Raw genomic sequence first — 27,281 nt, 5'->3', positions numbered from 1 at the left:
TGCCATCCCATTAGCCCTGCCAAGTGGAGCTATTGCAGTTCTGAAAGGCCCAGAGGAGGAGGAGGGAGTAGAGGGGGCATGTGTGTGTGTGTGTGTGTGTGTGTGTGTGTGTGTGTGTGTCTGTGTGTGTGTGTGTGTGTGTGTGTGTGTGTGTGTGACAGGTATGAATGTGGTTGTCTGTGTCCCACTGGCTCTGTTGACAGCCTGTTGACACCAACACTTCCCTGGCCTCTTCTCACAGCGAAGGAGGAGAAAAGGCAACCCACCATGGGCTTGACATTTAATAACTGACAAAGAGTGTTCACATTGAATCGCTAAATGTTAACTGCCATAATGGCCTCACTTCCCCTGGTTAGTAGGGGATAAAGCTTTAGTCCCTCTTCTGCTTGAGAAGAAGCTCCCACCTCCTGATTGATTTCACCAGCAGGCCAGGGGGCTTAAATCTGACCACAGTGCAAAACCAGTGATAATGCTTCTAATACTTGTAAGTTATATTTATAGCCCTCCTAACTCTGCTAATTTCCATCGCTCATTCCTAAACCGAGAACAGGAAATTACACTGACAAAAGGCTTTTAATCTCCATCTTGAAGTCTCATTTTCTGGCCTGCTTTTGTTACTGTCACTCATTGATATGCTTCCACATCTAAATAGCATAGGGAAAGAAATTAAACAAAACAAAATGCAACATTTCAAGAGGCAAATTAAACCAGCTTAGCCTGCAGCTATCCAGTTAGACCCATTTAATGTTGGACCGACAATAAGCTGTGGAATCAAAATCTCAAAAAGAAAATTCCAAATCATAAAGGCATATCAGCATTGTTAATATTTCAGTCTTTACCTTTCCTGTTTCGGCTATTTTCTATCTTTTCCATGGAGGTAATGAGATCATGGCCATGTCTGTCAGCGTGATAACTAAGAACTATGAGGTTTCCCCAATCTTGATGCAACCAAGGAAGAACGTAGAAAAGACAAAAAACTTCCTCTTTCCCTCACGTCAGAATTCCAGTGTAACTGGTTTCCACCGGTTTCCACCGATCATGATAGAAACAAGTCTAATTAGGTTCAAGGAGACAAAGAAGATTCTGGGAAACAAAAGTTTTGGGTCCAATTCCATTTTTCCACAGGATCCAACTAGACATGTCAGGAGTGGCTGCTCTGAGTGCCTCATATTAACATGCGCGGGTTTTTATTGAAGTCGGTTATCAGACAATGGCAATTAGCTGCAACGTCAGCTCCTGTGCAATCGCAAGCCTGAAATGACTTGAGAGCATTTCCAAATCCTCTCCCTGAACTAAACACACCGACTTGCTCCTCCGTAATCACAGCAAGCGCTGAAATGTACTGAGTTTAAAGCCACCGCTGGTAGAATATTTTTCACTATGATTGGAGGAGGAAAATGAGAGAAAATTGAAGAAGAAAATTGGTGCTGTCTAGACATGTCTTCCAACTAGATTATTTTTGCTTTGAGACCAAAGTGTCAGTGTGACACTGTAGGCCATCATTTTCAGTGGAGAGAACATCAGCTGTGTGAGCCGTACTCTGATATCCTGCCAGGTTTGGTATCCATTTCACCTAAATTAGAGTGTGAATCTTAATACGCTGACATTCACAACATGTCCTGTGGGTAGTGACGGGAGACAAAAGCGATAATAGCAATGGTTTTATTGTAGAAAAGAATGTGAGAAACGTTCAAATATTGGGAATTTCTAAGGTTAAGGGTACAAAATGCCCCAGTTATGGAGTAAAATAAACTTCAACACATAAACTATTATGTGTTTCAGCCAGGCACATCATTGCTGTTCAGGAACACAAAAAATAAGATGAAGTTTTTATACTAAAACAAGTAATTCAACCCTGTGGTCAGTTATTGCACCGAATGAGCGAAAATGGCAGCATGTGCACTCGCAAGACTCAAGCTGAGCTGTAACACCTCCCAGCTTCTGATAGAACATCCACAGGTGAAGTCTAAACCTCCACCACAACCGTGACGAGTCTTCTGAGAAACAATGTTTTCCCAACAGCTCAACACACATCACTTTATCTAAGAATTAAGAGAAATGTGCTTTTGCTGATGCCAATTAATTTCTTTTCAGTGTTTTTTTTTTCAAGAAATTCCAGTGCTATTTGCATCAAAAATATTCTGAAGTGTACAACACTAATAAATGTCTGTGTTATGAAAATGGCAGGGGATGAATGACTTCCATGACGGCAAGAAAAAATGTGGAAGACAGCTTAAAAAATACTGAAACAACAACAAACAAAAAAAAGATCCCCATGGCAATTTTTGGGCTACTTTTACACCTTAAAATATAATTAGAGTCTTGACACAAACGTGCAGTTATTCAGATTACCTAAGTATGCAGAACACACATCCATATATTTCATATCTTGACATTAACCTGAGCATGCACAGAAACCATTTTCTATCCATAGGTTCCACAAATGTCTTATGATTATCAAACAGTGACCTGCTAGCGAACTGCCGAGGGAGATAACGTGGCTGATTAGCTAGCTAACATTAGCAAGCACGCACTAACATTCACTGAGTAGACGTCTTGTGCAGGGAAATGGAAGTGTATCTGAGTAAAAAGCAAAACACCAGAGAGCCAGCAGGTTATTTAACTCGTGTATAGTGCTAAAGAAATAGGATTAGATAAAGTGTTTGTGTTAAATCGAGATTAACACATATTTAAGAACTGGCAGTGGCAATATAATGTGGTATTTTTGCAAAATCTCATGTCGGCTCCTGCCTCCTTTCGATGCTGTGGTCCTGTCAGGGTTTATTAGAGTTAAACTAATATCATGATTTGGTCAAACTTGCGGACGAATCCCACATCTCCCACTTAAAGATACAGAGGTATCACAAATCACATACTGTACTGTACATGAAGAGAAGTGGCTTAGTCACCATACATCCTTGGTTTGACTGGTTTAAGGGCAGCGAACATGATGTGGGATGTGTGAAGAGTTGCTGTCATTTTGGTGACACTACACTGCATGGATGTAAAGTTATTAAATATTTCAAGACTATATAGTTGGATCCCACCAAATCCTACAAAAAGCTGCTTTTATTGACCAAGCGTTGTAGTGGTGATTAGAGATTTTATTTTACTCTTCAAGGATCTTCGTGGTGTTGCTCTTTGTAGACAGTCCCTGCTGGCATATGGAGACGTTATCTCTCTGAAGGTCACATCAGTAAAAATGTGGTTGTATCTCCTTTCCACAGCTTGGTAGCACAGAAGTTCTGCTCTATGTTTTGCTATGATTTATTGAACTAGGAATTTCTTTGTATGAAAATATTTCCTCGTTTCCTTATCTTGCTATCTCCTGAAGTCAAATTCCTGAAATGTTTCAGTGTTGGAAACACTCGTGTGTGCATAATACCCTCATGTTCGTGTTCCTGTCACTGTCTCTTTGAACGCGACGCTCTCTCCTCTCTGCGGTGCGATGAGCTCCTCGGTGTCTTGCTCCTAGCTTTTCCTGTTGTGTCATTAAATAATGTTTATCCTTTGATGTGTGCGGGTCGGACGGCCGTTTAGCAGAGTATTTATATGATGCTTGCTAAACGCCCGTGCTTATCAGTTTATCCCCATCTCATGTCTGCTAATGAAAAAAGCAATAAACACAGGTTTCGCAGTTGGCTGAATAAATGGCTGCATTGAAATACTCAGATATCATTATGCAATCGTAGTTAACTGCATTCCTTATTGGGAATCAAAAGAGGTACAGAACGCACAGATCCTGTATTTCTTCCTAGCTCAGTACAATCCCAGTCCAGACAGTTTCCATCCGCATTTCCAGTAAACATCAGTCCTTATCTCATAACTCACAATCACCCCCAAGACACCAGAGGCCAAGCGGTTACTTGACATATCACTGAATCTCCAGCTTGACTCATGTGCCATGAGAGTCTCACTGGGGACGGGGGAGGCCAGGAGGTTGAGATGGACCTCATATCCAGTTCATTTTGAAATGTGATATACAGTGAACCCACAGTGGACGATTGTGACCCTGTGTATTACAAGGCAATAAGAGTTCCATTTTATTGAAGTAGTGCTTCATGATGCTCCTACACCCGTTTTCACTCTGTTCTTTCACTATAAAAAGGAGGAGGCTCACTTGATGTAAAGGTAATGGACTTTCCTGAAAATCAAACAGTGTGTCATTTTCATCCCATGTCCTATCCCACGATTAATGTTGTTGTGTGTGTGTGTTTGTGTGTGTGTGTGTATATATATATACATATATACATATATATATATACATATATATATATATATAAAAAAGCAATTTCTCTCAACAGTTGATCGACATACCAACTGATCCATTTGCAGGCTGGTGAAAAGCAGGCTTCCTTTTGAGAGGAGGCGAAGGGCGAGGAAGAGGTAGAGGAAGAAGAGGAGGGTCCGTATATCGTAAGCAAGGATAAGCACAGATTTATCTGATGTCTTCTTAAAATAAAAGAAGTAACATCATCAAAACTGCCTTTATCCGTGCCTTTATAGACCAGCCCTCCTCTCCACTGAGACGGACAGAGTCGAAGACCACGCACACCAAAGAGGTTAGGACATTCATTTCAGTAAAGTGGACGACACAGAAATTACGTCAGTGAAACAGTTCAAAACACACATTTCAAAGGTACAAGGATTAAAACAGAGGAGTGAAATGGGACCAGCTGGGGTTTAAGGCACAACACAATGAAGAAAAATACAATGTGGGCCAGCTGTAACAAACATCAAGAGGAAGTATTTTCTTATTTACATACATACTGTCCTGGTTTAGTTTGATTTTTCATTAATTAGGCCCCAACTGTAGTCACTTTTGAATCGAAAAAAAATGTAATGCAAATGAAATCTCCTCTTTACAATGTTTTCATGAAAGCGAGCCCACATGAACACCACTGATTTAAAGAGGATCCTATAGGGGTGTAACAGTACACACATGCATCCTGAACGCGTTGGTGCAGAACATTTGGTTTGAAGCAAAATTTTCTTTGATTCGGTGCAGCCTGTGAATTATGAATTTACAATGAAATACTTCTAATTAGCTGTGTCTTAGCACGTGAGCAATACAATGTAAGGCAGTGAGGCTTTGTTAGCTGTTAAGTAGAAACCCTGGACAAGAACCTCAGGAACACTATGTGCCAGCCGTCAGAACTCCATACTACTGCTGCAATGCAGGTACTAAGTGAGACAGTACTACTTTTCATGTTCAAGTGTAATTTTTTTGTTCACGGTTTAATGTGTTTGGTTTAACTCCAGAATGGCTGTTCTGAAATTAGCATTTCCAGAGATACTGTATATCCAGCTTGTGATCAGTGGGTGAGGTGTATATATTTTTGGTAGTAATGATATAATTGCTCACATGATCATAGCGTGGTGTAGTGAAGAAATCCTCGGTGTCGTAAAATACTACAAAATTGTAGTATTTGGTTGAAAAAAAAAAGAATAGGAGTCAAAATTTCGGTGACCTCACAGAACTCCCCAACATAGACACTAGAGGAGATCGAATTCTCGAGTTACCTGTTTTGAACACAGAGTAAAGAGTATGAATTTTTGTACGGAGCCAGGAAACCTTTTTTCCCTACTCTGAGACTTCATGCTAAACTAGGCTTGACACGTGCTGCTCTACATCCGTGAGTGAAGCACGGACTTGAGAGTAGTATTGATCTTCCCATCCCACTCGCTAAAAGAAATTGAATAATTGCATTTCTTCCAATATCAAACCTCAGAGCCGTTTGTTTCTCTAAATCTGCACTTTCGAGATTAATGAGGGCCATTCCTTTTTAACCTCATAAAGATGAACAAAAGCAGAGATTTGTTCCTGTCCTTCAGTGGAATTTTTAGGTATCTGAATATTACTTGTCTGAAAATGGTACATTTTAATTTAAACATCTTTACCGTCTCCTCCTTCCTTGTTGATCAAAGTGAAGCAGCATATACTTCAGGTGGAGCAGGACAAAAGCAATGCATTTTCTATTTTACGCTTTTGAGTACATTTCAGAGCCTTCTTTACTTTTACTTTTTACTTGAGTAAATAGGTTGAATCAATACTTCTACCTCTCGTTTTTTTTTTACACGACACATACTTTTACTCGAGTAATTAATGTAATGCCACCTCTTAACAAACATATGTGGAGGGGCAAGTGGTGACATCCACCAGAAGGTGCTAAGCTTCTGTCTAACCTAAGCATGTTCGACATTTACAATGCCATGTTCTTTGACCTGGAAGTGCCATTCAGTTTGTAGTGATCTGTTTGGGACTGTAGGATGTATGTACTGTTACAACCCTAAAAGTAGAACACATGTAGCCTACTCATCACACAGACAGGAGAGCTTAATGTCAGGGGAAAAATACAGAGGTTAGGTATCTAGATAAGGGTCAACGCACTACATACGATTACACTCCAGGTATAAGCTGCCTCCAAACACTGATCAGGTTCACATTGTCACCATTAGCCATCAACAGGAACTACACAAGTGATTAGAGGCAACTTTGACCCTTTAACAAAGAACAGCCATCCCTACCATGGTGACTCTGGGAGCGGACCGGCCAATGTTTTTCTCCTATAAAACACAACCAAGTGGTTATTTATTACAATGTCCTGCTGGTGAGGAAGCATAAATATAACAGACAGTCACATTGAACAAGCAGCAGTTACTGTAATTTGTCTGAAAAGCATAAATGTGGATACATTGGATCTTTTCTTTTGTGAAAATAGACATTTGTTGTACATTAACATGAGACAGAATATCAGAATTTTTTTTTTTTTTTTATATACACATGACAACATTGATGCGTGAACACAAAGTGTAGAGGGCCGCTGGAAATAAGAACAATTTTAGTTCTCGGATATCGATTGTGTTACATTTCATCTTCCCATCAACTACTGGCTGATGCCACCTGACACCATGACACAAGGCATCAAGTCACCTTTCTTTCTCTCTCTCTCAGACGGATGCACACACACACACACACACACACGCGCGCATACACCTTCAAGCTTAGAGAAGACAGAAAGGGGCTGAAATTTTAAGACAAAGACAAGAGGTGGGGTAGACTGAGAGGAGATGACGATAATGAGATGAAGGGAGGAGGTGTTAAAAACGCTGTTGTTCCCGACACTGCAGGGCTCCGGCCGCGCTGCACTTTGATCCATCACTATCGATTTACCAACACCTTCACATCGCCGCTGCCTCCCACACAGAAGGGGAAGCTGTGGCTCTGAATGATATGCGCACTGGTGTTGACCTTAATCCCACTGACCAAATGAACCTTCATAGTTTGGAGTTTATTAATGACACGGGGTTGGAGCGTTGAGAGTCGACGGAGGTGCTGATGAGCACGGATATCATATGAGCTATTTGAGGGAGCTGGTAACAGCAGGAGGTTCACATGAAATTCCCAATGAGGGAAATAGTCAAACAGCATTAAAAGTACTACAGTACACACGAAATAAGCACTAGCAAACTGAGGGACTGTGGACCCGAATTGTGCTGCACTGTTTTCCTCTCTGTATTCTTGGCTCAGAATAGTTCTTCTAAAGCATCAAGACAACCAAGAACCTAATAATAATACTATCAAAATAGGTTCGAGCACACAAGCGATGTAAGCTAACATCTCCATTTTAATATTTAATATTCCTGCCCATTTGAGTCGGGGACATGCCCGATCTCGTTAGATCTATAAAATGTCACCACTTGTCGAAACCAGGCCTATGTCTACTGCAGGGCCCCCCTAATCTCCTTAGATCTTGAAAAGATGATCTTTCTTCTTGACATTGGGTTAGGCCCATTAAATGCAGATGCTAAAGGGGCAATCCCTGTCTTGTTAGATCTCAGAAACCCCACAGCCTGCTGGAATCAGGCGTGGGCCCACTCGACCTCATCAGATCGCGGCAGGCTTGACACCAGCCTTCAAAGCCACAGCCACATATCCTCTCAGAATGAATCAAAATGGCTCTGATGCAGCTTCTATTTCCCTTTGTTTGCATTCCTTTCATTCATTCTTTTGCACACATACACACACATATATGTTATATTTGCAAAATATCAAATTACAGTTTTAGTTTAAAAAAAATAGAAATGTGCATTTATTTGTTCCTTAAAAAGAAAATAAAAGGAGCTCAACAGTGAACATGAAGATATTCGTCGTGCCAATGAATGAATGCTAGAGTGTGGCTGAACACAAGCAGCCCTCCCCACTCATTCTAGAACATCATAGCACACAAATCTTTAAAGCATGTGTACAAATCAATAATCCAAAATGACAGCCATATGAAATTTGCAACAATAAAAAGAAATAGAGATCCATCTTACAAAAGAAATGAAAATGTATAAAGGTGACCCAGTATGATACAACCAACATAATCCTTTACTTTTTTCCTGTTACAGGGACAAAAACATGCAGATTCAATAAAATACATGGAAATTTATGCCACTCTGGGTTTGCTGCCGCAGCCTGAGATATACTTTAACTCTGTGTTTGCATTCACGCGATGGCTGCCTTGTGTACCCTGTTTCTGTTTGAGAGTGGTTTGTGCTCATAATCAGAAATTAGTGCTCTGATACCAACAGAGGACATTTGGTCATAGTTGCACAGGCACGTCGGCTATGAGCTGCCTTGGTAGGGTGTCTCTCTGCCACGGTGACAGATGTGCCTGTAGGAGGAGCTTGAGATCAGTACTCTTCATGAATGCTGTTACATCTGAACAAAATACTGAAGTGACGGTGAGGAAAAGGTGTAAGTATTTCATATCCGTGTATTTTAACATCTGGATATTAATTGTCAGTACTCATTACCTGCAACGTAACCACGTGCTGTCCAACGATAGTCATGGTAACAGCCACTGTTCACCTAGTGATGTCACTGACCCACCCCTTCAAAGGCACAACCCTAACATGAAGTTACTCAAATTTCTTGACCATATATACACACTTATCCTCCTCAACAGCAAATGTCGGAACAAAGCAATTATCAACAGCAATAACTGAACAACATTGACATTCCCATGAATCTTTGCACCGGCGTAACAACTCAAGCCCCGCCCACTGCGCACTCTGCCGAACGAGAGCTCAGCGGAGCCTCGTCAGCTGATCGCATTAGAAGACGTTCTAATCAAACGAGCCTTGAAGTCATTTTCTTTTGCGTGGACCACATATGCTGCAGGTCTTTGCTTCCTGCCGCTGCCTCCAGCACTGCTCCCAGCCGACCCCCAGCAACCCACAACACTATTGTACTGGACCAACGGTGCAATAGAATTTCACTAGGGGGGCATTTCATCGAAAACTGTATGCAGCTGCTATTAGTTTGCATACACACTTCTTCACACAGATGGATGTACAACGTGTTTGGGAGATAATTCTCAAAAATATGTTTATTCGCGTCAGTTATGTCGCTTTATTAACCTTTTTTGTTCATGCGTGAAGCATTTTTTAAAAACTTGCTTCGTAAAAGTACCATACAATAAAATGTCGACTTTTTTAAATGTAAGTGACCTTAAAATCTGTGAGCGATCCAAGCTGAGCAGTAAGTTGGGCAGGATTCTGGGGCAGCTTCCAGCAGCTTGTATTTTAAATAAATCATGAGGTTGTAGCTTCCTCATAGGAAGCCTTGATTCACAGCGCATCAAAGGGCTAAACGCAATCAAGATGATTCTTTATTCCAGCTTTGCTATGTGTCATGCAAGCTTAAATGTGAAATTAAATTCCAATTTGACTAAATGATTTCGTTTAAACATCGGCAGCAAAGAGATTTCATAATTGCGTATTGATCAGCGGCTCTCAATCACCCCTCCTCTATTTATTATGCTCATTTTGAGTTCATGAAGCAGGTCTTCTCTCATTGCACCTCCGGGGAACAGGACAGAGCACTGACGTGAACCTTGGTGACCTTGAGAGTGATTCAGTCAATAATCAATCAATAGGCTTGATATATTAATCAAACATGTAATTCAAGGTTGACGTATTGATAGCTGTGGAGTGCTTCGGGTGAGGATGAAGGAATGGTGGCAAGAGTGAGCTCAGCTTCGTTGGGTGTACATTCATCTTCCCGTGAGCCTGCCACATGAGCTGGGAGACGACGACTGATCCATTTTCTGACTTCCGTAGATATTTTTACTGACTTGAATATTCCAGCTTGGTTATTTCAAATCAAAATGTGACAAGAAACCTAGATGCTGGAGCATTAGTTACACCACCCCTGACTCATGCAGCGTTTTAGTCAACTTGTTATGTTGAAGAATGCTTCGGGAAGATTTACCTTCGGTGCTGCACAAGCAAACAATCCTATTATTTCACACCGACGCCATGTAAAGCTGTCAGTTATGTTGATGCACAATGTTCTGGTGATGCAGAGAAAGTGGGGATAAATCTAAAGGTTTGACAGGGGGGGATCAACAAGTTCAGTCTGTAGTTTAGCAGTAAACAGTTCTGTTTGTGCTCTTTAATTGGACTTTTTAACCATCAAGTGCAGCTACAGCGGCTTATAGTCAGCGTGTTGGCTGTGCAGGCAGAAATCCCAGCTGTCTGGTGCAGCACCACTAGTCATTACATTGAGGAGGAGACCTCCCGCCCAGTGCTGCTGCCAGCATGCCCACCATCAGAGCTTAACAACGTTTGTTCAGATTTTCTGCCCAACATCACTTATTCTACTGAGGCATTTCCTGCCACCCGACTGGCCTGGACATATCAGCAGGAGTTTTCAAATGTATCATGATACTGTAGCCTAGTCTCATCAAAACTACGAATAACAGGCTGACTTCTTCAAACAATACCTCACCTAAAAAGAGTTCTTTTGCCTTTCGAGTACTCATAAATAGGTGTCCTGAGACACAAAGATGTTTTGTCCCTCCTGCATCATTTCCTAGTGACTCCAGAGCACACAATGATCTAGCCAAGCGTATTTAGCTTGAAGCTAATCACAACTGACGGCTAACAACAGCTTAACTGCCCAAAAATGTCCATTTGCAAACGCTCAAGTGCATTGTTTGGTCTAAAAGATGCCTTCTTTATCAAGACCCAAGCACACTGATATATAAATGGCCAGTTTTGGGCTCCCCCACAGTAGTGCCGAGCGATAGCAGCTGGTGCATTCAGTTGAACAAACTCACCCATTCCACACTCACACAAGGACTGAACTAGAGTTTGTTTTTTTTTGCTAGATTATTCAGCAAAGTGCTACATGTAGAAGAGGTTGATTTAGCTGGATGATTTTTTTCATGTTACTTTATGTCATTAAGTCTCCACAGACTACGGACCCGGACAAAGAGAAACAAACCTGGTCTGTGTTTCTTTTCAGTGTTTTGAGCAACAAAATTAGGGGTTAGTTAGACGAAAGGGCATTTCAGGTGATTCGTTAGTTTTCATTTCAATCTAAAACATGATTTTTTTCCTAAGACCAACCAACTACCTTGCACGCCTAAACCAACCAGACCTTAATAACAGCACTGTTAAAACTATCAAGTATTGGAATTTCTGCTACAAAGAAAAGGGAAACTGCATTTTTCTTGTGTTTGGCTCTGCTGTGAACTGCAGCGAAAACCTTTCAGAATCACAAAGTGAAAGACAGACACGATAACAAAAAGGTCAAAACTGCTGTGTTCTAGCATCACTCACTAGCATTTCTCTTATAGTGCGCTGAAAACCAAATCTAGTTCAACATCATCATCTGGTGAGACGGCAGCCAAACAATCAAGTTTGACTTCTTAACTAAATACTTGAAACTTACTTTATTATACTGTTTGGTGGGAGATAAGATTGTTTGTTTTTGGCTATCACGCTGGGAACAATTGAACTAAGCACCACCCAGCAATGCAGAAAGTCTCCAATGACTGAAAGTACATGTACTTTTGCTTAAAATGTATTTACCAGTTGTGAGTTAATGGACAGTAAAGTAAATTTCAGTGCAAAATGAGAGATCTGACTCCAAGAGTTGCTGCCATGCTGTGACGTATGTAGCAATAATGCTAAAGGGCTTTTTTTCTCACAGCAAGAAGGTTCCAGGTTCGAGTCCTGGCTCGGGCACGGGATCTTTCTGTATGAGTCTCCATGTTCTCCCTGTGTCTGTGTGGGTTCTCTCTGGTACTCCAGCTTCCTGCCTGTAACTTTAGTTACCGGGCTCCTTTACTGTGGAACCAGCATCTCTCCATGGGTCAGAGAGGCAGACACTTTAACTACGTTTAAGTCCAGGCTTAAGACCTTCCTCTATGACAGAGCCTTCAGTTAGGACTGGTTCAGGTAGCTCTGAACCATTGATAGCTATGCTGCTACAGGCTTAGACTGCTGGGGGACACATCAGGTTACATGGAGCACTTCCCTCCTCTCCTCTCCTCTCCCCTCCTCTCCTCTCTCCCCCTCTCTCCTCCTCTCCTCCCCGCACATTTTTGGAACTGTCATTACCATTACTTGTTGCACTTTGTAGTTTGGCCTTGGTGTCTCTCAGTCTCTCTGTGTTTCCACAGATCCACCAGAGCCCCAACCGCCGCCTGCATCGCCCCCCCCCCTCTTATTCCCTACTGTTACACCAGCCCACGCTCCCCTCCCATGAACCAGTCTACCATCCAGTCCCCCATCAAGCTGGCTTGCTCTCCCTGCCTCCCCTTCCAGAAGCTTCCTTCTTCAGCTGTTATTAACATTTCCGTGTTTCCCACATTTTGTATTGTAAACTCTTTTCTTGTCTGTAACAACATCTCCTGCACATCTGTCCGTCCTGGTGAGGGATCCCTCCTCTGTTGCTCACCCTGAGGTTTCTCAGATTTTTCCCTGTTCAAAGGGTTTTCTATGGAGTTTTTCCTCAGTCGATGTGAGGGTCTAAGGACAGAGGATGTTGTTATGATGCCATGTGAAGCCCTTTGAGACAAACTGGTGGTGAAAACAGGCTCTACAAATAAAATTGCCTTGCCTTGCCTTGCCTTGCCTCCCACAGTCCAAAGACATCAATTGGGGATGAGGCTGATTGATACTCTAAATTGGCTTGTAGGTATGAATGTGAGTGTGAATGGTTGTCTGTCTCTATGTGTTGGCCCTTACGCCCGAAAGCTGCTGGGATAGGCTGAGCTTATTTAAACTTACTGGGTTTTTTTAAGGCACTAATTTTCATATAGTATATTTTCTGACTTCTTTTAGCACAGAACTGGCTCTGCTCCCCAGAGAATGTGTTTCACTTATTTGGTCATCTTGAATTTGTTCCCTGTGAATTGGACTAAATCGGAAACACAACTTTATCAATTGCAATTTGAATCAGGAAGTCAAACGGATTAAAGGTGTGAAAGTGAGCCAAACTGAGTGTGTATGGCTGTCGTGGCAGTCATCTCCACTGCAGGTTTTTGTCTCAGTGACTTGGTGACTGCAGAAACTCCTTACCAACCATGTTAACAGTGTTACAAGCTCAGAGCAAAACCAGCTACACAAGCTATAAAAATTACCAACAAGGTATCTAAACGCACCGCACCCCAGAACCCCCCGACGGGTGCAGGAGTCGAGATGGCAGGCGACAGAAGGTATCGCGCAGTTGCCTTTGTGGTGCGTTACCCAGATGGAGGGTGCGAGATCAAATGAATTCCATCACCTCTTAACTTTCTGTCTGAATCATCACAATCATCAAAACCACAGCTAAAGTGTTGTCTTTGAATTTTGTGTCTGGAGATGTCAGGGTTCTACAATCAGAGCTTCAGCAGTGCAGCAGCTGGAAGCTGTGACTGCAGATGAATATGTGGAGCTTATAGGGCAGGTTGCAGTTGATATTTCCTTCTCATCCTGTTGACAATAAATCAGAGAAAATATGTCAATGAGAATAACTTTATTGGGAATTTAGCTGTATTAGATGGTAAATGGACCCAATTTATCTTGTGTTTTTCCACCTTTACAGCTTTATAATGTTGCCCTATTTGTACACTCAAAATAGACACTGCCTTGCAAAGTGCCAACCTGCTCATCAGAATCCTTCTAGAGAACACTTTAACGTGGTCTCAGGGGGAGGGGGGATCAAACCAGCAACCTTACAATTGCAAAGCAAACTGGCAGTCAGCTGGTCTCGTCTGTGGGTCTCCCTCATGCGGCAAAAAGGAGAGGATGGAATCTATCTTCTTGCCTGCTACTGGGGACGGTGCTAAATAGGTGCATTTCCCCTAATGTTGGTTTGTTCCATTAAGCATGTAGCCTTTTCGTTAGTGAGATGCAAATACCAGTTTTACTGGGCCAATGTACTGAGAGGAACTGAGTTGTTCCAAGCCAGCACACGTGTATGCAAAGGGCTTATAACAGAAAGAGTTCTACTGCTGTGCCTCTGCAAAAAAAAAAAAGTCAAAGCTACCACAAGGGAGTCTTGTCCTAAAAAAGACTGTAACTCTGAATAATACCCACACAGTTCAGCTGAGTGGCTACGGAAGAGAAGACAACTGAGAGGGGATGATTACAGAGACCAGAAACCTTAATGTGATAAGATATAAAAATGTCTAGCCTTGCCTTGTCTTGTAATTACAATAAATATCTCAAAGTGTTGATTTACAAAATGTGCATTTCTTCCTCACCTGCCACCCTGCTTGTTGATTTCCTTCAATCAACACCTCACTGAGCGAAGCCGCGCTCGGTTGCGTGCTCCTCTAATCACATTGCATTAGCATATTAACAAACCAATTGGCACGAAGGAGAGAATCTTTCTGTACCTGTGGCAAAACACTGGGTGCAATATTATGTAGCGTGATTTGTTTCACATCCCCAACACTCACTCACTCACTCACATACACACACACACACACACACACACACACACACCACGGCTCCCCTGCTGGGTTTATTGGATTGCTATCAGTCCCTGAGAAAGCTGCTTACATAACCACGCTGCCAGCATCAGCCCACGTCAGCCTCCATATTAGATGATAGCATCTTAAATGGCTTTTTGACAATGTTGCATCTCACTTGCAGTTTGTGAAGACAAGGCTGCTTATGAGTGTGTGTGTGTGTGTGTGTGTGTGTGTGTGTGTGTGCGTGCATGTATGGGTTAGGGAGAGAGAGAGAGAGAGAGAGAGAGAGCGAGACGGCTGTTTTTCCTGTGAAAATAAGATGGTGTGTAATGAAGACAAATAAATGTGGATGACGTTGGAATTGTTTCATGGAGGGATACTGACGCCCTTCAAGCCAAATTCAGGAGCAAAATCTGTATTGAATCATTTGTGCAACGGCTTAAGCTATTGTTGAAGATGTATTCTCAGCCGCTTGGAAGTAACTATGTTAAATATTTATGCGTAACAAGTTCAGGGGTTGGGATTGTAAAGCATGAAAGCCGATCGTGACGCGATTAACAAAAGCAGAGTAAAAAGTTGCCAGAGTTTTTTTTTCTCCTTTTTTACGGAAAAAAAGTGCTTTCTTCATTAACTCTTCATCGCATATAGCAATCCCCCAAGCTCATATAGAACGGGGTGAGCAAGGGGAAGATTATGAGAGGGAGAGTGAGAGCAAAGATTCGATAAAGAAGGGGAGAGTCTTATTTCAGCGCTTCACACACTGCTGCATGATCAAAGTAGAAAATGCTGTTTTAATTCCAAGAATCATATCTCATCTCCTGTGCACAAGCTCATTATAGAGAATGATGCTGCGGGACAGAGGGGAAGAGAAGAAGAAGAAGAAGAAGAAGAAGAAGAAGAAGAAGAAGAAGAGGAGGAGTGGGACGGGTGGAAGAAGCCCCAAATTCTACTGGACTGCTCCTTGTACTCATTTCATTCCACACACAGAGACGCAGCTAACCTCTCATGACCTGTTATGGATGTTGTCAACAGGGAATACTGACCTCTGCCTCCAGTTATTCAGCACGAGCAGGGGACAAACTTGACATTTGGAGCATTGGCAACAGTGGAAAGTAACTTTTAGTCAAGGACTATACCTACAGTAAGTAAACTGTAGCAGTATTGATACTTGACTTTATGTTTTAGGGGACTTTCCACTTTGACTTTCTACTTTGACTTCCTTTGAAGTGGAAGATGTTGCACAGAAAACTTTAATAGGATGATGATACTTGACAGCCTGCTGACATAATCAGAGCATCACAACTGGAACACATATGATGAAACATGACTTTTACAGGCCATTGGTTCAAGGACTCCCAACCAACGTATTACTTGGAATGTGTACTTTTACTTATGACAGGGCATGTTAAATATTTCTCTCATGTAGAATTTTAAAAGAACTTTACTTGAGCAGGAGTAGCCCACATGCTACCTAGGTATCTCTATTTTTACTAAAGGGAACATGGCAGGTGTTTTTGTTTTTTTTGAAAATATGTTCCTTGAATACTATTTTTAGAGCGACAAGAAGATAGATACCCTCTCTGTGCGTTAAGGTGCTCAAGACCCCCACCGGATGGCTGACTGCTAGGTAGCTTTGCAGCTGTAGGGCAGGTGAGAAAGACATCTCAAAACCTGCGAAATACACGTTTCTGCACAACGATGTTTGTCTGCATTAACAGAACAAGGGTTGCACTTAGCATTTGCTGTGCAAGACTGTTGACTTTCTCTTCTGCCCCATTGCAAGTGTTTGTTGCAGATAAGCAAAGCCGCAGTCAGCCGTGTGGTGGGAGTCTGAAGCCCCGTATGCACCAGAGAGGAGGGAAGGGTATCTATCAGCTTGTCTGGCTCTAAAAATTATGGACAACGAGTGTATTTCCTGAAAAGCTACAGCTTTTCTACTTAATGTAACATGTTCACAGCCATAATCAACATTTTTAACAATGTGTGATAGTGTGTAAGGTGAGAATTATCAGTGACTCCGCTGCTCCCCTCAGCTTCAAAGTGTCGTTCTCATCCCAGGTTGTCACAGTTAGAGAGTGGATGCAACTGTCCATCCCAATCATGGTGCCAGCATTTCAGTTAGAAACGGACCAAAGTACTTTGACTTGGCTTTAAATTCCACAATCTAACTATTTCATTCTGGTACTTTCTAATACACAAACATTTACATCTTCAACATTTGAAGTGCAGATACATTTTTGCTTATCTGCAGCAGTTTGTGTCCATTACAAACAGCATGTAGTGGCCATCCATCCTCTTTCATGCTACTGATGTTATAAGAACGGACATTTACATCCCAAAAGTTTTAATTGAATTTAAAGAAATATCATCCTGTTTGCTTCATCTTGCTGATTGATATTTGTTTAATTTGATTGTAGAAACAGTGATCGATGGGTGACTGCTGGGTGAACTAGATGGACTTTTAAAATGAGAGAGAGAGAGGGAGAGAGCGTGCGTGCGTGCGCATACTATTATCAGTGCTCAGGATTTGTACAACCTTTCAAGGGTACAATTCAAGAACATTTCAAGCACTTTCAAGGTATTCGAAACAAAACCCTCCGGCCCCTGAGATGGTGAGGGGGAATCTGTGAATGTGACACACAGGCAGTCAACGCTTCTGGCGGGTCCCTTCTGAGTACGCTGTGTTTTTATATATCACTTCCTGTTGTGCTCATTTATTTAGCTGCAATATATAATGATGGTTGGTAAATGTGGGTTTCAAAACGTGGCATAAGTCCCAAATTCATCGATTTCCGACTTGACAGACAAAACGATCAAAGGCTTGCAACTCAGCTTTGACTCTTCAGGGCTCAACCCAGGTCTCTCCAGTTTATGTGCTTCTGTGTGATCCGGACACAGACATACAGACCTCTGTTGCTTCAGAAAAACTGCAACCTTTTTTTTCCTTCTAAATGTTTGCATACAGTATTTTAATCATTGGTAGCTGAGTACGAACCCATTCAATGGTTCTGAATTGAACACGAACTGCTTCAATTTTAATAAAAACTTGAGAAGTGGCCATGCTGTAAAATGTGTGTTTGGAGGTAAATAAACAAACTTAATTAGAAATAGTGTGATAAAAGCCACTTGAATGCCCCCAGACCACAGCTTGAGGAGGTGATGTCTACCTGATATAGAAGAACCCAGTAAAAACCAATTCCCCTACAGCAGATGAATGGCCACAGAATGACACCTGATGTCAGGCAACGAGCGTCAAGGCGTGACCGTCCTGAAAACAGCCCTCCCAGTCCTGCCAGCGCTCGTATTTTCCCTGTGAGCGAGCAACAGACACAGACGCCTGCACACAGTGTTCGCATCCGTCCATACATTACCGCTGCAGCTCCTCATTCAGCAATACAATCAGGCTCAGCAGGGGCTCTGGTCGGCACTCATTACAGCCCGTTAATTCTAAACTCATTAACAATGGAGACATAACAATGGTGTGCACAAAAGCCGAATGTGTGGGTGGACTGCCTTGACAGAAAAAAAAAAGAAATACTGGGTTTTCAATCAACTGTCAGTCATTTGCAAAGATAAAAGCTTCTTTAAGTCTGTATAGGACAGGAGCCCACTGTTGCAATTTAATTACCATTTTGCAGGAGTTTTACAAAGGAAACATAAGTATGCAGTGTCATGACTATGGAGGATTGGCTTCATGAATGGAAATGTGTTGCGACAAAAGACAGAGAGGAGAGTTGAATTAAAGCTCTGACATATTCATTGAAACTTACTGTTATTCCGTCTCCTCTGGCCTCCTGGTTGAATGAGGAATAAAAAGACAAAAAGATGAATATTAACCAGTCCTTTCTGCACTGGGGAAAATGGTGGTGACCTTTCATGCCCTCTGGGGTTTCTACACAGATTCGCTCCCCTTTTGTTTCGTTTTCGGTGATTTTTCAGTTAATATACTAGTAAGTTTTAAAATCGATTCCCCCCTAACATTAAAATTTTAAAATCTCTCAAAGGCAGGTCATTTTCTTGGATGTGACTGACAGGAGATCCTGCTTTAATAGCGACGCTGTCACACAGCCTGCAGCACAAAAGCCAACAGCACTTGACAAGGTGGGCACAATTTGCTGCAGATATCAGTGAGACAGATTTGAATATTGACTGAGGCCATTTAATCCAACGCTGTGCCCATTGATATGTCAGTCATCCTGCTCGTAAAGTATATCAGTCTCATGAGCAGCACAGTGGCCCAAGGACGCCGCTATTTTCTGTCATGTTTTAATTGCTGTTGGCACTGTGACTCATGGTAATGAGTTAATGAAGTCATTGAGATTTAGTGAGCAGCCAGAGGCAACAGATATCCAGCTGAGAATAGCGCACTAGTCAGTATGGCTTTATTAACATTTTGGAAAAGCGCCATTGGTCACGTCGGCTGCACTGATCACAGCAATCGTGATTCATATTGAGGCCTGCCAGATCAGACGGGAGGGAGTGAGGTGGGCTGATGGGGCACCATATGTAGACATTTAAATATTTCATGACAACTGAACTGCACTGGAATCTACCTTTTTTAGTTCAAAAAATTACATTTTAGCAAATAAACATATAGTTAAATACACAATTCGTATAGCCTTGCATAACTTTACACATACATATATTATATGTGTGGATCATCTTACATCTTATCAGTGTTTTAGTTCCAGGTAATGCAGTAACAGAACAGAATCTTGACTCATGAGTGCTAAGGAGGATACCAGATCAAATTCCTTATCAATCAGCACTTCCTATTTACACCCACTTAGATAGTTTTGAACAGAGTTTGACCAGTAGAATGGTGAAGAGGAACAGCCACTATGTGCACCATGCAGGCTGTCTGTGTTGAATGAATGGGACAAGGATGGTACTGAAAACACAAGTGGAAACATCAGAGAATAACATCTTCTCAACTCATCAGAGGCCTTTTTTTGACCTGCCAAGAATTGCATCCCCTTATTTTTTTTAGTACACAACACATAAACATGGATGAGATTGCTCAACAGGTACTGAACGGTACAGTGGGTGCTTGTAATTCCCCTACACCTATTCTAAATATTATGAGTGCACAAAATAACTTGTCATTGACTGGACTGGAATTCTGATATAAGCCTCAAATGTCAGTTAAATCAGCTGGTGTGATAACATTGGCTGCCAAAAGGCGTAGCACCGCAACGCAGTTATACCAACGCAACAGCTCATATCCATGTCGAAAGTTACTATCAGCCAAAATCTGAGCCGGTTTGCTTGAACCCTGTCTTTGGACTGCTGCGTTACCTTGGTAGCATCACCAATGCCCGTGTGATGATCCCGTAGATTAGCATTGCTAATGTTGTAATCTATGGCTTTACTGTTTACACGTGGTTCTGCTGGCCACTTCGTTTTGCAGTGTTTTCTTGCAAGCAAGTTTCATTTATGTAGACCTAACCTTAGGTTTTAATAGGCAGTCCATGTTTGCACACATTATTAAGTTTGTTTCACAGAAAGATGACATAGTGAAGCAGCTAGAGAGAGATACCGCAGCAGCAGATGGGACTGATAGAGAGAGAGCAAGCACGCTGAGTTTGTTTGTACTGGATGCGGCCATCTGATGCAGCGCTCCGGGTAGCTGTCGCTGAATTTCAAGACCCGAGAGACAGTCGTAAATACAGAAACATTGTTTTGCACATGTGGGCCACAGGACAAGGGATAAAAATGCTGCGCTTAAGGAGGGACAGGTAAGGTAAGAGGTGGCAACCACATGTCACGTAATCTTACGCACTGTCCCTTTACTGTAAAAAATTGATGCATCCTGTTTCTTGAAGGTAATCTAGTGATGAGTTTTAACAGTCTGCGGACATAACACACTGTGCTATTTAAATCAAAATAATTCCTACATATCCAAAACAAAATGAGCATGAAAAAGTTCTTTGAGGCTGTGGGAATCCTTGTTTAGTTTTAATTACAGTGCATTTAATTCAGTGAGCAGCATAATTTGAAAAATTAACTTCAGTCTAACCTTGGATACTGTGACTCACCCAACCACAATGAAAAAAGAGGCTTTATGGAAATTTCCTGTATTATTTCAGATTTTATCTCAAGTAATTGGTTAAAGCATCTGTCAAGCGATCAATATTTTACATAAGTGATTGAGGTAAGGTGAGTCTCAGGCAGAGGCCGGGGAGATATCTGACGGAGCCGTCCTCTGATCTAATTAAGTAATAACCCTCAAAGAGAGAAAACCAGGACGAACCGAGGGGGAAAATCTATAGAACTCATTTCCAGAGATGTCCCAGCAATTTGTTTCAAAATGACAAATACTGCATTCATTAGGTGTAAAAACACATTAATCACCTTTGGAATTTTGTACAGTGTGAAAGACCCTGTTTGATGTTTTTGGTCATTTTGTATCACTAAACTGGAACATTAGCAATAATTGAAGAAAAGCCCTCTGTACTTTTCCACTGCACACCTTTAATGTTGCCATCTATCTACTTTAGTTCTGATAAGGATCCTAATATGTTCTGAACCTGCTGAGACTAACAACACGCTGCATAATCGAGAGGCAAGTTAGAGAAGAGGGCAGGAGGAGGCCAGCCTGCAGACTTCAAGGTGGATGACAGGAAACATCACCTAGCTTGTGACATTACACCTGCACAGACACACAAACAACTGAAACTATTTCAGATTATTAAAGAATACTAAAGGATAGCGGCTGCTCATGATGTGAATGGAGCGGTTTGCCAAGCGCCCCTGCTCATGGCTTTTGTTTTTGCATATCACAAATTGATGGTGTGCAATCGAGGCATTTCTTTCTTCTTCCAACATCACACTGCTGACATCATGCGGGGAAACAAATTGAAAGATGAATGAAGTGGAAAATGACTCTCAGTCTATTGTAACTCAGTATAAACTAGTGAAGCACTGTAATTATGCACTGGGGACCAAGCATGAAATGTTTACCCAGGGAATTCCATTCATACATGCACACCACATACATGTCTGTAGATGAAATATAATAGGTCTTTATGGATGTGTTTAATTATTATATTCTGCAGTTCCACAGCCAACGTTCTCCCCCTGCCTTTGACAAAGCGCCATATTTCATGTTGGCATGCGTTTCAGTCAAATGAAAGCGAGTGAGGGTGATAGATCGAGGGTCTGTAGAGATGATGCATTTCCCCTGTGATTGCTTTCATAGCCATTACTCACAGCATGGGGTGATTAGTAGGCCGGCGGCTGACACCTTTGCTTGCGCCCGTGTGACGGAGCTATCTCATAGGAGGGTCCGGTTAGCTCTGCCACAACACTGTTCTTTGATTGCCAGGTTTAATCAATGACCAAAATAATGGATTATGTGCAATCCTATCAATCAGCCTGCCAGTGGAGGGAGTTATGAAGGACAGACAGCAGCTGCACTATTTATGACAGAGACTCGACGAGTTTTAGCAGAATCACTCAAATTCTGTCTCCTAGATGTCATTGTGTTGAGTGTCAGAGGTATTTTGGGAGGAATATGTCTGTGCCAACCTTGACTAGCCTCTGCATGCAACGAGATAGAAAGTGACAGTGACAAGTGATAAGTTTGACCCTTTAACTAGAGCGACTATATGCTCAGAGCCCTCAAAGAAGGACCTTTAATGGTACCTCACAATGTTTATTCATAGAAACTGTCACCAAGTTGGAGGAACAGGCACCTTTACTGAGATGTCACAGAACTTATCTATATCTATTATCAAATCCTTTTCTCTTCACATTGGTGGGAACAATACAAGAAGGGTACATAATAACACTGAGATCACAATTAGTAATTCAGAGTTAACAAATGTGTCTAATTATCTATTCATCTTGTTCATGTTACATTTACAGGCTACAGTAGAAATGGATGGAAAACCTCAGGGGTGGGGGGGTGAGGGCTGTCATGGTTAGGTGAAGTTTTCCTTGAAGATGTTCCCCATTTTACAATAAGGGTCACAAAGAGCTTTAATAAATGGTAAAATATGCATAAATAATGCTTATTCAACACTCTTATACAACAAAACATTCACTAACTATAATTAATGTGCCTTTACATTAAACTGTCACCATTTAATGGTCTATTCCTCCTTGACCCTTCTGTTTTTAGTTGTTTTTTTTACATGCACCCTGACCTCTAACCTCCATTTGCACCACATCAAATAATGTAGCAGCTCAGGCGACCAACAAAGACAATTATTCAGGCAGGTTATGCAATGGAGTCAGAAGATGGTGCTATAGGCAATGTTTACTCATGGCTGAAGCTTTAATGAAGAGTAGAAGAAGAGCTGAACGCAATCATTCGGAGCTTGTTTGAAAGACGGAGTTTGAGTTCCTGTTTTGAGCATTTACTCTCCCACCTCAAGCAAGTGGATTTATTTGGTTGATTGATTTGCAAAATTGGGTGAATTTTGTCATTACCGTCAACCTTTTTGATGTAATACTTCCAAATATGCATTCAAATATGTTGATGGAATCATGCTTAATTTCGCTTTGGCGTGAAAGCTAACAGCTTTGCACACTCAGATATATAGCAACTCACTGATAATCATCATCAGAGATGATTGATCAGCAGTCCAGATGCATGGTGAATGTTTATGTTTTCATCAGAAAATACAGTGCCTGTTGCAAGTATTAACATGCAGCTTCCTGGTACTTTTTTTTTCTTATGTTTTTTTTTACGTAACCTCCTTGTATTCTGAGCTGCTGCCATTTTATGGGCCTGACGCCTAAAGAAAGCTGAGCACAAGAATATCGCTGGAACTCACTGCACTCACTTTTATATGCAGTCTATATCGTGCCACCATTAAAGTCTTATCACCCCTTTTTAAAGGGTGATTTAATAGAAAAGGGCACCAATGAGGCCAATTTGATAAAAATCACCCACTAAACTGCAGTGTGCAAATTAGCACAACAAAACAATCATTCAAATGTGGAAGTAAAGCGGCCTATTCTCACTCTACAGCTCTCATTTGCATCTGATCCAGTCAAACTGCAGAGTCAGTTCAAATAGAACAAATTAGACTACATTAGTGATGCCCTATTAAATGATTAGGGGAGTAACTGCAAAGAACACTTACATAAGGAAAAAAAACAAACATTGGATCTTTAACCATGCAAGCCTATCAAAAGATTCATTTCTCTCACGGGAATGGAGAAATTACATTTTCGCAATTAATGTTCTAAAAATAAAGGCCAACATGGCAGCCCAGGGTCATCGCGTGGTCCGGGATCGTTAGCCAGCTTGAAATAGGCCATGCCCTTGGTCGGTCCCTGTGCTCCCGCGGCTACACCACCCCCTCCCCATGAAGTCTTTCACATGACCCTAATTATGCATTAATCACTATCAAATTCCATGCTGTGTCACAACAATACACACTGTGGATTTTAAGCTTTTCGGGCCATTAATTGAAGGCAAGGTAGTATATCGTGAGGACAGTCCAGCCATAAAGCCACCAAGGTCTCCATTAACCACACACACACACACACACACACACACACACACACACACACACAGTTATAGCTAAAAGGCTAATGAGTGAGCTAGAAGGCTTGAAGTCATCCTCTAGAAACTCCATTTTATTCTACATAGTTCCTGAGGGCCACTGTGGAAACTGCATGGCTGAATTCTCCTGGTTTCATTTAATATCTTCATGCTACCCAGATTTGCAGCCACATAAAACACCATGGTCATGGGAAATGTAGTATAGAACAATGACATGTCTGATGGCGTTTGGTTCAAAATCTAGTCTTGCTGTACTCCAGAGGACAGAGCTGGAGCAAATGTTTACTCACTCTCCTTAATATTCTTTGAACAGCTGATTCTGGGTGTTGAAAGGACCTAATACTAATTACCGGAGATTAGTAATTAATACAGAGGGCAATTAATAATGTAAAAGTCAGTTTTTGCACGGCCAGTGAGGATCATTCCCTCACCACCCTCTCACACAAAAGCAGAGCGTCTCAATTCTTCTCTTCTCTGGATTGCAAAATGACGCTATGGGGTGAGATTAGCCGCCATGTGACTCTTCCTCACCAAGTGTATGAAGATAGGCATGAATTTTATTACCTTTCCCTGGATGGACTGCAAAAGAATTCTTGGCTGTTTAGACTGAACCTGATGTAATATTGATGGCAGTGGTCTAGCGGGCACTGACAATAGCTCGAGCAGACAGATCAATGCTACAGCCAATGAATAAAGGCTGTGTATTGGAGGTAGCACAACTGCACTGGAGGCAGATCCACTTTGTGTGGTTTAGATAAACGTCAGGCTACAACCTTAGTAGACCGCATATAATAGCCAGAGCAGCCTTTACATGATTGAGAATGTGTCTTCACAGTCATCCCTGTTGTTTATGGGGGCAACTGTGTTTTCAGTGTCACAGCATCTCACATCAGTCATGTGGCCGCTGCTCCCATGCATGGTTTACCCACAATCAGCAGACAAGTACAGTTAAAGAAAGTAGCAAGCAAACACTGGCTGGGGTAGCAGAGTGTTGCGCTGGATACAGGAGCAGCTCCTACACTAACACCTCGAGTGCTGCGCTGTCAGCCGTTGCGCTTCAGTGGCCACTGTCGCAGAAAACAAACAAACCCTCCCTGCACCTCTGGGTTTTATCAACTGTAAACTGTGAAAAATTACAGGAAAAAGCACCGTAAATGTATGGCGAGACATAGGGAATGCAGATGCAGGTGTACCGCACGAAATGATTACATGAAGTGATACTTCATCTACCACATCTTTATCCAGCCACATGCAACACAATCCACAAACACTAAGAGCTGAGTTTAAAAGAAACGATAAGACTTCTGATGTCAAGCATGACCAGGTGCCACGGTTGTGATGGTCCACACTTGTTCACCCTCGCGCCGAAACCACAGGTGTTATAGTGTGTTTTTAGCTCAAATTAAGGCGTTTTGTGCATTAGTGAGTGGACTCCTGGATTAGGAGGATGCGGATGAGACCAGAAGAGGAATTTGTGAGTCGGGAAATGGACAATTTCGGGCAGTTTTGCTGTTGTTTTGTTGCTGTCAGTTTGATGCGTGCGATGTTGGTGCATCAGTGTGACATGAGGAAAAACAGGAGCACAACTCTTCATCAGGTGATGAGATCAGACTGTCAGCAAGAGCTGCCCCTCGACAGTCACAGAGAGAGGGTTGTTGCACTGTGTAAACTGTGAAGTGAGAGTTCAGTCGTGTGAAAACCATCTGCATTTGTCCACATAGATGTGGGAAAAAGTGATGTGGTCAGATGAGTCACGCATATGTGGCAACAAACCCCTACAGTGAGGGGATCCGCCGGCTGTGTTGTGTTGTCAGAAGCATTTATCAGGCGGGTTTGGGTCCTCTTGTTCCCTTGGAGCAGTGCACCCCAAGAATGTTCCCGTTTTACAGACGAGTACCTCCTGAACACTGCATTCCAACATTTTTGGAAGAAAAAAAACAACTACAAAAAACAGAAACGGTGTAAAACAACAATCATCAGTGATTGATTTATCTAACATCATGCAATACTACTATGTCAGTAGCTACATTCACATGGGTTGCAATAATTCCACTAGCAATATTTAGATTAAAGTGTTTACATGAGTTTCTTTTACAGCATTACTGACATTTTACTATCCTTCTATCCATTTATCTCTCATTCAATTTATAATTCATTTACCCTTTTTCATAAAAGCCCTCTAGGGATGGGTGTTGCAAATTAGCATTTGCTCCAAACACTGTGATACTTGCATCGAACGGCTGTTTTCAGCACATCTATATATACTGTATCCATCCCTATCAAAGTAAAAAAATACAAAATAAGATTAAATGAACATTCCTGCCCACAATGCCGAATTCCATAATGACTAAAGATGGCCGCTTAAGTTATAGCCATACATTCCATTTTGTTTTTCATGCTGATAATTCAGACATACAGTGTTTAAACCTGAGTTTGTAACACTCACTGGAAGCTGGCCCATGGGCCAGAAAGCAGTTTGACTGCCAAATGATTCAAAATGTTGCAAAAATTCTTACAGGACTCTGCACGGTGTTCAAATATCTACAACACACGTCAACCATGCAGTGACATTTGGGAATATCCCCGTGCCTCAGTTTCATTATTGTTCACTCCAACTTTGACCTTATCATTCAGGTTAAGGTAACTACAAAATGCTGTTTATATGGCAGTGTCTTAGTCTGAGTTTTGTCTAAATCAGGATAAATTTGGTTTTGCAGTTAAATGCAGTATTTGTAGTGACAGTGAACTGGCTTTTGTTTTGTTTTTAACTGAACTTCAAATCATTGGACCATTGCCACTCTCAGTGGCAGAGGAGTCAAAAGGTGAAACCGTATGTTTCTTTGCTTCTTGAAGAAATCTGTGAATCAGTTCAGTCAAAGATCGCAAAATTCATACAATACGGTTGGCCCTGTATTATAGTTGTGCCCAGATTTAACAGTAAATATAAGTCATCATTGATCATTTTTAAATTAATACACAATAAAGATCAAGACAGAGAAGTTCTGCTCTCATTTTCTCTC

General features: G+C 41.7%; 1 protein-coding gene across 8 annotated transcripts in view; it reads right to left on the bottom strand.

Annotated features, from left to right (window-relative positions):
- Positions 1-27,281, bottom strand: part of shisa6b (shisa family member 6b) — an 83,113-nt gene that overhangs the window by 20,971 nt on the left and 34,861 nt on the right. For 2 of the 8 annotated variants that reach the window (XM_086194952.1, XM_086194957.1), the window contains exons 5-6: positions 18,512-18,535; positions 6,529-6,567 (exon numbers count right to left, since the gene is read on the bottom strand). The exons of 4 other annotated variants lie outside the window; for them this stretch is intronic. In XM_086194952.1, coding sequence (XP_086051078.1) covers positions 6,529-6,567; positions 18,512-18,535 — 63 coding nt within the window. The remainder of the gene's footprint in view (positions 1-6,528; positions 6,568-18,511; positions 18,536-27,281) is intronic. 2 more of the 8 variants (XM_086194953.1, XM_086194954.1) reach the window with 1 other exon arrangement.

Source organism: Aulostomus chinensis, chromosome 23 (assembly GCF_037954235.1).
Source record: "Aulostomus chinensis isolate RoL2024-O1b breed Wild chromosome 23, RoL_Achi_v1.0, whole genome shotgun sequence".
Lineage (NCBI taxonomy): Eukaryota > Metazoa > Chordata > Actinopteri > Syngnathiformes > Aulostomidae > Aulostomus > Aulostomus chinensis.
This window is presented reverse-complemented; position numbering and strand designations above follow the sequence as displayed.